At 45.2% G+C, this 12,111-nt stretch overlaps 1 protein-coding gene across 1 annotated transcript in view; it reads left to right on the top strand.

Annotated features, from left to right (window-relative positions):
• The window catches only part of LOC146829901 (baculoviral IAP repeat-containing protein 5.1-like), a 158,028-nt gene extending 146,532 nt beyond the window's left edge, over positions 1–11,496 (top strand). Inside the window, exon 4 of the mRNA XM_085606746.1 lies at positions 11,052–11,496. Within this exon, the coding sequence (XP_085462872.1) occupies positions 11,052–11,168 (117 nt within the window). The 3' untranslated portion in view covers positions 11,169–11,496. The remainder of the gene's footprint in view (positions 1–11,051) is intronic.
• Positions 11,497–12,111: the final 615 nt, after the last annotated feature.

Here is a 12,111-nt window from a genome sequence, read left to right as displayed (position 1 = left end):
TGCGAGGTTCTCCGCGTCCCGACGGCTACGAAGGACTGCTGCCCTGATTAATCGACCTGTTTTGGACCCTTGACGAGTTTGAGAGAGCGAAACAATCGAGAGAGTCTTCTGGTGACGCCATCGATTAGCAATATTCAGTTAAGTATACGTGGAGCGTCTCCCATTTGTTTTGGTATCCCTCGGGATCGTTTGGTTTGATTTGGTAATAGGTGATTTGGTGTTTGCAAACCCCAAAGCCAGAGGCCTCGTGTATTCACGAGAATATCGTAATCGATAATCCTCTGACGTTTGGATCTAGACTAGTGAGCGAAGATGCCTGGTTCTAGAATATTTGGTAGAATATTTTGTTTGGGTTGTGGAAGAGATTTCCAGCTGGAAGAATCATGCCCGGTTCCTCCGGTTGGAACTCCAACTTATGAGCTCTATGTAAAACATGGCGTAGGCCCCATTGCATATAACGAAGTGTGGATCCACTACACCAGGAAGGACGGTGTTTTAAAATGGCCCCAAAATGGTAGTTTTGATACCGATATTTTAGATAATTTGGAAATTAAATTGTTTAAGAAGAAAGCCCGGCCGGCGATGTTTGACTCTTTCCGCTTATGGCGAAAGGAAGCCAAACAGAAGGAAATTAAGCTAGCGAAAAAGAATAAGAGAGAGAGAGGTATGTCAGTAATGCAAGCAGCTGTACAATTTAAAGACAATGAGGAGGAGCAGATGAGCGAGCAATTACACAGGCAGCGTAAGTTAGGGATTGACAAATGTTATCCAGCTTTGCCACATTCTAAGCAGGATGAGTCAGAAGAAAAGGAGAAAGATCCCCTGATGTCACATTTGTTGAGTTCGCCACCCCCGTATGCTCAAACTGCCACGGCGCCTCCCCAGCTTGTAAATATGCCACCTCCAGTGCATATACTGCAAGCCTCGCCGCAACCGCCAGTTGCTTTGCAACCAGTTCCTATTCCTGTAGCGCAGTCCTCTCAAGCGCCTCCGGTAGTGCTTCCAACTGCCCCCGCACTTCCTGCGACTTTGCTTAATCCAGCAGCTGCCTCCCCTAACACTCTCCCTTGCACCACTCCAGTACCCGTTTCTACATCCTCTTTTCTTCCCTCTGTTTTTCCCCCTGTTTCCGCTTCAGCTTCTCCTTCAGCGCGACAGCGCTTAGCTAATGTGGTTACTACATTAATGTCGCCCCTCTTTGAGTCATCTGGTGCGGCTCCTGGTTTACTGCGTAAGCAGTTGCGCAGCCAATTGCCTAACCCTGATGAGAAAAAGGTAATAGACAGCATGGCGCGTAGATGGATTGCTTTCCCTTCATTATATGATGTGGAATCAGTTGTCAGCGTTTTCCATCAATGGGATGCCCCAAAACAGAGATATGTGTTTGAGAAAATGTGCGAATTTCTCTGTGAAGAATTGGAGGATAGTGGTAAAAATCCGAGCCCGCAGGAATTGTGTAGAGTGAGGTTCGATTTTGGAACTGGTATAATTGTGGACCGCGAAGTAGATAAAGCAGTTGCGGTTGTATTGTCACTTAGGAATGACGATTGCCAACAGTCATTGTTTGAACAAGAGGTCCTTGTGGGGAAAAAGGCAAAAGCGCGACAATACCCCATGAGAGAAGTTCCCCCGGTATGGAAGGAAGCAGTTGCAGCTGTCGGTAATAACCCCGCTGTGCCAGCGCATTTCCAACGTGTTTGGGTGCATGTTCCATGGAAGCGCTCTGAGGTGTTAGCGCTTAAGCAGACATTACCCGATCCCCGTAAAAACCCAGCAGGTTATTATAAAGAGTTGTCACAAACAGCAGGATCATGCGTTATGAATTTGGCAGACATAGACATGTTGTTTGGTAATGTTGTTCCACAGCCTCTATGGGGGTCAATACGTAATGCAGATCACGATGCAGAACTAGGGGATACATGGGCTAACATTATTGCTGCTGATACTAGACAAACTGGTGGCGCGAAACCTGAGCCTTTAGTAGCTGAACTGCCTGGTAGAATCATCACATATATGAAGACACTAATGCCTGCAATGCGCGTAAATTGGGACAAGTTATCTGCGTGTAAACAGAAGAAGGATGAGACAGTGTCAGACTTCTTTACTAGGTTTGAGGAAACGTTTATTGACCACAGTGGGCAGGATATGAGTACTGAGGGTGGCCAACGGTTATTTGTGGATAAGTTTGTGCAGAATTTACTTCCTGACCTGTGTAAAAAGTTGAAAGATTCAGAGAGTTCTTGGGCCGTTTCTTCCTCAGCGCAAATACTGGCTACTGCACAGTATTATGAAAATAGAGATAAAGACGAGAAAGATAGGACAGAGAAGAAAACAAAGGAATTAAAGACAAAGGTCCTTTTACAGCAGGCCTATCCACCACGTGGAGGTCAGAATAATTATAGGCAACCCCAAGGTGTTTATCACCAACCCCAACAATTTCAGAACAATCAGCAAATGAATGGGTATTATCAACCACGTGTCCCTGTGGGTCCCAACCAATGTTCATACTGCAAAGAGGAAGGTCATTATAAATATAGTTGCCCTAAATTAATGCAACGGAACGGTAATGTGTATGGCGCTAGAGGTAGGGGTGGTCAGCAAGCTCCTAGAGGCAGAGGGCGTGGAAGTGTTCCCCAGAACGCGCGTCCTCTTCCGCCCCAAAGCGCCATTAATAGCTTTGATCAGCAAGCTAACGCGACTAGTAATACGGCCCAGTATTACAATAATGATTATTATGTGGAGGACGGTGATGCAGAAAGTAGTGATTACTAGGACAGCCATAGACAGAGAGAGGGAGTTGTTTCAGTGCCAGTGGATCAGAGTGGACCGTATGTTGATGTGACTACAGCAAATGTAACGGAGCCTTTTCTGCTAGACACTGGTGCTGCAAAGAGTTCAATCATGCATTCAAAACTCCCTGGCGCACCTTTGTCTGGCGATATAAATGTTTCAGTAGGTTTTTCTGGCGCCCCGGTTAGGAACCCGATTTCTAGTCCCATGTCACTTTCTGTTGGGCCTTGCGAGCTGAAAGCACCCCTGATTCTGACAACAGGTTGTGGTGAGAATTTGCTGGGATTAGATTTGTTGAAAAGATTGCATGCTACACTGTACTGTTCTCCTTCAGGAGTACAACTTACATTAGGCAAGAAAGTGATTTCCCCAATATACTTGTCTAAAAACACAATGCCACCTGAATTGTCATCCCTTCCGGATGCCCTTTGGGCTACTGGTCCCAATGACGTGGGCCTCTTGGAGATACCGCCATACGTGGTGACTTTAAAGACTAATGTCAGACTGCCACGTATTCCCCAGTACAAAATCTCTAATGAAGGCCAGAAAGCATTGTTAGACATTGTCGGCGACTTGATTAATAAGGGTGTGATTGAAGAGACAAGAGGCAACGTTTGCAATAGTCCGATTTTACCTGTCTTAAAACGAACGGACCCTTCACAGCCACCTGTTTACAGATTTGTGATTGATCTTAGAGAGGTTAATAAGATTGTTGTGCCACAGTTTCCGGTTGTCCCTGATATAACTGCCTTGTTAACGATGATTCCAGCCTCTGCTGCATGGTTTTCAGTGATTGATTTAAAAAATGCTTTCTTTAGTATCCCAATTGCAGAAGAGAGCAGAGACATTTTTGGTTTTAGTCTGGGAGGCCGAAGCTTCCGCTTCAAACGCGCTCCCCAGGGCTACTGCGAGAGTCCATCCATATACAGTCAAGCTTTGAAAGCGCAGCTTGATGCACTTGTCTTACCTAGTGGCGCTATCCTGATTCAGTACGTGGACGATCTACTAATCGCCGCGGATACTGAGAAGATCTGTAAAGAAGCCACATTGTCATTGTTGCGCCATTTATCCGCTTTTCATCACAAAGTGTCTCTCTCTAAGCTGCAATATTGTCGACAAGAAGTGACCTACTTAGGTCATCTCTTATCGAAGGAGGGAAGGAAACTGACCCCAGAAAGAATTCAAGCCATTGCACAGTTGAGTGTGCCAAAAACACAGAGAGAAGTGCGTGCTTTCTTGGGCATTACTTCATACTGTAGGCATTGGATTCCTAGTTTTTCTTTGTTGGCAAAACCTTTATTAGCATTAACATGCAAAGACACACCGAATCCTATCCCATGGTCTGAAGAGTGCCAGAAAAGTTTTGTGGAATTGCGCAATGCATTGTGTTCAGCACCTGTGTTGGGCACTCCTGACTATAGCAAGCCTTTTACATTGTATGTTCACGAGAAAGATGGATGTGCGTTGTCAGTGTTAACACAGCCTTTTGGCGACAGACCGCGCCCATGCGCGTATTTTTCATCCACCTTGGACCCTGTAGCGAGGGCATTGCCAAGCTGTCTGAGAGCGACAGCTGCTGCAGCAATGTCTATCCGACAATCTGCTGGTCTGGTAATGGACAACACATTGCTCGTTATGGTCCCACACGCTGTAGACACATTATTAAATAGGACCAAGACACAACACTTGACTAGTGCGCGATTATCAGGGTATGAACTCACACTGTTAGCGAATCATATACACATAAAAAGATGTAATACGCTGAATCCAGCTACGTTATTGCCAATTCCAGCAGACTCAGATGAGATTGAGCAACATGATTGTCTGTTCAGAACAGAAGAAGAGACGAAAGGGAGAGTAGATTTAAAAGATACTCCCCTGACTGAGTGTGAGGGTACTTTATGGGTGGATGGTTCATGTTTTAAACTCCCTAATGGTGACACGACTGCTGCATATGCTATCACGACTTTACACACGGTCGTGGAAACTGCACGAGTGCCACATAATTCGGCCCAAGCAGCAGAATTAATTGCCCTCACGAGAGCATGCGTGTTGTCTGAAGGAATGAGAGTTAATATATACACAGATAGCCAGTACGCCTTTGGCGTGGCTCATAATTTTGGACGACTGTGGAAAGAGCGTGGGTTCCTGACGTCGCATGGAGCTAAAATTCAGAATGGCAAGTTGGTGAATGATCTCCTTGAGTCACTGACCCTACCGTTGCAAGTTGCGATCATGAAATGCAGTGCGCACAGGAAAGTTACAGATGATGTTGGACGTGGGAATGCGTTTGCTGATGAGACCGCGAAAGAAACAGCACAAAATGTGAAGACTAGAATGTATGTTGCAGGCCCCGCAAGATGGGTTAATGATGTTGGAATGTGTGAGAACACAATAGAGAGTGTGAAGTCGCTTCAGGCTGAAGCTACAGAAGAAGAGTTAAGCAAGTGGAGAGAAAGTATGGGTAAGTTGGATGAGAATGGTTGTTGGATTGATCTGACAGAACATAGGCGATGGTTGTTGCCTGATGCATATGTGCTTCCAGTGGTTACTATGGCACATGGAATGGCACATATCAGTACGAAAGGTATATGCAAGTTGTTGGCTCCAGTATGGCAGAATGCTGGGATTCCCAAGTGTGCAGAGAATGTGGTCAAGAATTGCATAGTATGCTTGAAGTACAACCCTGGTAGGGGAACCCCAACTCCAGCCGGTCACTTTGCACCCCCATCATGTCCATTCGAAGTTTTACAGCTGGACTTTATTCACATGGAAAGATGCAACAACCTGAAATATGTACTGGTGGTTGTTTGTGCTTTCTCAAAATGGATAGAGGCTTATCCTCTGAAAGATAACACTGCCCTATCCACAGCCAAAGCCCTTGTGAAGGAGTTTTTCCCCAGGTTTGGAATGCCAAGAATGGTGTGGTGTGATAACGGAAGTGAGTTTGTGGGTAAAGTGATGAAGAATGTATGTGAAGGGCTAGGGATAAAGCAGAAGTTCCACGCTGCAAATCACCCCCAATCGGCTGGACTAGTAGAGCGCTACAATGGAGCCTTAAAGCTCAAGTTGGCCAAAATCCAGGCGAGCACCGGTCTTAAATGGCCTGACGCCCTGCCTTTAGCACTCCTGTCCACCAGAATGACCATACACTCACGAGTGGGACTTAGTCCCTATGAAGTAGTCTTTGGCCGCCCGGCCAACGTATGGGGTGTGCCAAGGCCTACGAAGTTCAGTGAGATTGAGCATCCAGTACTGCTCGATTACCTGTATGATTTGACTGTTAAACTGCGTGTTTTGCACCAACAGGTACATGATACTCTTCCCCAAGCTGCTGAACCTCCTGGACACCCTATCAACCCTGGTTCGTGGGTCCTGGTCCGGAATTTCCAGCGTAAGGGCAACGACGAGCCTCGCTGGATCGGCCCTCATCTTGTGCTTCTGTCGACGAGATCAGCGGTGCGAGTAAAAGGAAGGAAGCATTGGATACATGGTACCCACTGCAAAATAGTCCCCTTGCCTCTGCCATATGACCAGTGGGTCAAGGAGGGTATCGCCGACACTGAGACAGACACTGTACCTCGTTTTGTACCATTCAGTGACGCACGCCTAAAAGACACAGCTTCAGTCCAAGAGAGTGACAATATTCTGCAGGAAGCTGTGCCGCCATCAAATCGACTGGACACCACTGAGCCTGAACTTTTGTTCCAAGACCAAACGGCACTTGGCCATCTCCGCTATAATTTGAGACCCAGGCCCATGGACAAATAAAGATTTCCTTACTATTTCCTTTTTGGACACTTTTTGCTCTCCCATCTGAAGGACTTTCTTGATTTTTGTTTTTCGAACCACCATCCGGGTTCTGCCGCAGGGTCGCGGTGCCAAGACTTTGGGGTACAGGCCGAAGACGTTAGGTCAACGGTTCTGGTTGGTCTAGGGCGTTTCCCTGGACTGACAGGCGTACTCCTTAGCAGAAGAAACTCATCCGCCGCGAGCGGCCCGAGTAGAGGATGGAGTTTTTTAAGATGGAGAGACCGATTGAGGAAATGAACTTTAAAACCAGAATGTGTAGAATTGTAAAAAGTAAATGTTTTGTCTTTTTGTGCCTTTTTACACTGTGTAGTATTATGATGTTTATTGTAGGATTTGTGTTTTTCTCCACTCAAAAGCCCATTGCACCCACTGAACAGCCTATACCTCTTTCTACTGCCTCCTCTCACTCTTTTCACCCTTTGCCTGAACACGAACAGACCAGACGATCGGAGTTTGTAAATAACTCGTTTATCCAGCTCTTGCACCAGCACCAACTAGTAGTGAATACGACCAATTGCTGGGTGTGTGGGTTAATGCCACATACCATTAACAAGGGTATTCCTTATTTGGTGCTGCCATATAGTTATAATGGATCGTCATGGGCATTCCAGACCATGTTTCTCTACGCCCTAGAGACATACTCCCCTCGCCAACCGCGTTCCATCAGACCTGGTACAAATAATAAAGCCTTAGTGAGAGGAATTGCCGATATGAGTAGGGATATTGATGCATACTCATCCATTCCCAAAGAAGAGTTGAGACCTTATGTAGGATGGAACGCGACGGGGTATAGTATTAGTCTGGGTGAAAGACAGCGAAAAATCTCATCTCCAATCTGGGTCGTACCCCACATGGGTCGGTTCTGCTTACAGGGTAATGGTCAGAACCCTAGAGCTCAACTGGGAAGAAGTGACTGCACTGAAACGTACACGTTCCCGTCACAGTTTTCCCCTGCGTTTTTAACTGCCAAGGGTACATATTTCATCTGTAATGACCGAGCATATACATGGTTGCCCCCTGATTTCTCGGGCACATGTTATATTGCGAATCTGCTACCGCCTACATTTACTGCCGCCTCCGACTATCACAAGACCAGAGTTGTGAGAGGTGTGATTAGTAAGGAGGACACTGCCGGTCAGGAAGCGGGAGACTTCTTCTTGGGTTTCCTGCCGTTTTGGGGACCTATGGTCAATAGTAGGAACCTGAGACAGCTGACTCGTGTGGTTGAATCCACCGTTAATGTAACGGCTGGTGCCCTTGGTAATTTGACAGCTGAGCTCCAAGCGGATCGCCTTATGACTTTGCAGAACCGCATGGTTCTAGACGTTATTCTTGCAGACCGCGGTGGGGTATGCAGGGTTATCCAATCCAGTTGCTGCATTTTCATACCAGATAATGCTCCAACAGTGTATCAAGCCATCTCCAAACTCCATAAAATATCTGAATCCATACACGTGGATAAGGGAGATTGGTCACTGGTGGGGTGGTTCTGGGAACTGATATCTGCCTGGGGTTGGAAAGTTCTGATGGTCATTGGAATGATCTTAGCCATTCTTTTCCTGTTCTGTCTGTGTATACAGTGTACTCCTGCGATATGTGGCCTCTGTGCTACCTTATGTGTAAGGAAACCTGTATCGAGGGACAAGCTAAGTAATAGGATGATGCTACAGCAACATCTCCATGACTTCGTGAACATTGACCTAGACTCGGATTAAGATGAGTATAGTGATTGCCTATGTAAGGGCAAAAGGAGGGTCTGTCGTACTTTAATATTCGGGACCACGTAGGGAACAGGGCCCTACCCCTGTCTATCTTGGTATTAGCGAACCGCAAATGGTAAATGCGGCATGTACGAGTGCTTTACTTATCGTTCTAGCTATGAATGCACTGTGTACACGTTATTCTGCTGCACTACGCGGGTTCCATTTTGGAAGCAGTGGCCATCTTGTCATTGCCCTCACATAGGCTATAATGGAGCAAATACGGGCCTCACAGTACATGGGCTTCTTCTCTGACTTCTCTGTGACCTGGGCAGCTGGCTCTGCTGCCCCGGGTCAAACTGGTCTCACGAGCTCCCCTTCCTCTCTCCACCTGTGATTAGCATCAGGGCTTGACCCGTCATAAAACCCTTTCATTCTACACAAGCCCCTGGCTAATCTCTTTCGCACCTGGCTGTTCCTGCTTTATGACTTGGTTCCCAAAACAGGAGATGCTCATGTTTATTGGGGGGATCTGTTTACATGTAATGTGGGATCTGAACCTTGTTGTATAAATCATTGTGGGCTGGCCGAACTGGAATGTGGGATGGTCATCATGACTCTGCCTTTTCTTTGTAATGTACACTTGCATATTGCCGTATCATAAAACCTAGGAATGTATGCTTGAGGCAGGAAAAAGGGTATTTAAGATGAAGTCCATTCCTATGATTTTCAGCAGTCTCCTGAGAACATACACGCTGTTGTACTTCTAGGATACCTGTCATTGGTCTGCAGCCAATAAACGATTCTTTGACTTCACCCAGAAGACTCTGTGTTTCTGTAGGTCCGGAACAGGGTGAACCCAGAAGTCATAGGGTGTGTGTCCCTGCACCGCTGGGTCTAAATTACCCAGTACTTCAGTGTGGCTGGATTCACATTCACACATCTCTCGAGACTCACATTGGTTGCACCTAGAATGACTTTCTCATATTTAGTCAGCCGACTATGTGACATGTATTGTGTTCGACTCCTTGTTAAAAGGATCGCCACATCATGAGGTACAAACACTCTTAATGGATATCCCATCACAATTCTTTCACTTTGCTCTAAGCTTCGGCATGTAGCAGCTACTGCTTTTAGACATCCTGGCAAACCTACGGCTACTGGGTCAAGCATTGACGAGAAATATGCAATTGGTCTCCTCAATCCTCCATGTTTCTGTATTAGCACTGCGAGTGCACATCCGTTTCTCTCACTGCAATACAACTCGAATTCCTTCTCATAGTCTGGCATACCCAGGGCAGGTGCTTCACATAGGCTGTCCTTTAATTTCTTAAATGCTGCCAATTCTTCCTTGTTTAATTCAATAGGGTCTTTTACCTTACTTTTTGTCAATTTTATCAATGGTTTGGCAATCGGGGAAAAATTACTGATCCACTGACGACAATAGCCAACCATTCCTAGGAACATTCTCACTTCTTTGTGTCATAGGAGCTCTCATTCCTTTGATGATTCTGATTCTGTCTACTGTCACTTTTCTCAGTCCCTTCTCAATTCAATTCAATTCAAAAGACCTTTATTCGGATTTCATAAAATCCATAAAAGTAAAACAATAAAAACAATTCATTTACACATCAATAAAAATACAATCCATAAAAATACTACAATAAGAAATTCATTTTCACAGTAATTCAAAATACAGCTCTCATAAGACAATTTTCAGGGATTTTCCATCATTTTACGTACGCGTACTATCAATCTCAAGAAAGTGCTAGTGCGAAAAATTAATTCATCTGTATCCAGGGAAAATAACATTAAACGGGACTCCCCCAAGGAAAGGGGTCCTTGTTTTCTGAAATAGGGAGTTAAAAACCAATTAATATATTTTAAATAAAATTTACAGAAGAATAGGAAGTGCAAATCATTCTGTATACTAATACCATCGCACGGACATGGGTTATATTGTGTTGTATGGTGATAACCCAAAGGGAAAGCAAGCAAAAATTTTACAGAACCTGCCCTTAAACGGAAAAGCAAGGATCTTTCCCAATTAGACATGGGGAGAGTAAGGTAGCGTGGAAGTGGTTGCCGACACAATTCATTCCCCATGTATGTGACAACGGTAGATTTAAGTAATTCCCTGCCCATTCTTTCTGAGTTAAAAAGTGCGTAAAGTGCTTGTTTGACCACAACCTTCTCTTTAAGCTCAATTCTGTTTGGTTCGGAGAAAAGATCAAATTTACAAGGCGCTTACCTGTGACCAGAAATGTGCCAATGTGGTTACAAAGGTATGGTTTGGGGAAAGAACACAGGTGCTGGGGACTAGTTTGCAGGATCTCAGCACACACTCAGTCAAGTTAGCATCAGATATCTGGTAAAAAGGTAGGGGGTAACCATGCCAAACGGGGCACTTTCCTACCTATGGTGTGAATTGTCTCTGTGGAATGTGAAGTTTCCAGGTCTGGGTTTAGGGAATGTATACATTGAATACCCCACTCCTTTTTATGCTCATCCCACCTGCCAGTACACAAATGCACAAAACTGAGTCGACAGTGAAAGGAACTCTGACTTCATATGTGACTGAATCTTGAACCACTTTGGGGTAGATTCCTTCACTAAACCAAATCTATGTATGCTGGGTAGGAACAAGCAAGAGTATATCCACCTGCGGTCGTCTGTTAATTTTTTTACTTTTTTCTTTTATAAACTGAATGTAAATCTACTGAACTTTACATATGTTTGGAATTTCAGCATAAAAAGACCAAGGAAAAGATTGTTCACATCCAAGAAGAGTTGGCCAGCACCACCAAACGTCTCCAGAAGTACTTTGAAGCTGAGCACGGGTGTGTTGTGGACTTGGAGCCCTAGGAAGGATACTGAACTTCTCAAGCAGCGGTGGTGGCTGTAGACACAGTCCACATCAGAGCAAAGGAGGCCTCTTGGATACAGAGCTTCAAGGAAACAAGACCTCCACTGGGGATGGCTCTTCGCCTCTACACCTTGATGTGTCGCGGCCCATGAACACTTCCTCGTCATTAAACTTGCACTTTGAGATAGGAATGTACAAAATGCTGAGTTTTCCTGAACCAGGTGATCATTCAGCTGGGCAGCGACGGCCCGTGTAGGGCGTTTTACCGGGGCGGTGACGTGGCGCAGAGGAGAGGCAGGGTGGGGGTTTGCAAAATGCGGCATACGGCCGATTTCAGGTAAGTTACAAAAAAAATTAATAACACGAATTTCGTTGCGCGCGCTGCATTGCATTTGGCGATGCAGCGCGCGCAACGAAATTCGTTTTATTAATTTTTTTCGTAACTTACCTGAAATCGGCCGTATGCCGCATTTTGCAACCCCTCACCCTGCCCCTCCTCTGCACCACGTCACAGCCTTGGTAAAACGCCCTACACGGGGATATTGGGGATGCTGTTCAATCCAGTTCGACATCTGTCCCACATCTGCTCAAATGAGTGTATCCTATGCAATAATTACTACTTTACTAAGTAGACAACGTCATACTCCTTCACTGTAAATGGTCCTCTTTTCCTAAATAATATCCCCATTGGTGAAATCTGACACTGCTGACATCTTGCACAATGCTGCTCTCTTTGGTATAAAGGAGGAAGTGCATTAACATTTGGTAGGTTTTACACTTTTTATACATGGTAGATCTGTCTTTAAACAAATTAGATATTGTAGTTTATGGTGTTTTTTTTCCCCCTGTGTTTTCAATAAACATCTTGATTTAAATGATATTTGCTTTGCTAGGTTTGTGCTGTTAAATATTATCACGTATGAAGATCAAGAACCCTGAACT

The sequence above is a fragment of the Triturus cristatus genome, chromosome 5_2 (genome assembly GCF_964204655.1).
Source record: "Triturus cristatus chromosome 5_2, aTriCri1.1, whole genome shotgun sequence".
Taxonomy (NCBI): Eukaryota; Metazoa; Chordata; class Amphibia; order Caudata; family Salamandridae; genus Triturus; species Triturus cristatus.
This window is presented reverse-complemented; position numbering and strand designations above follow the sequence as displayed.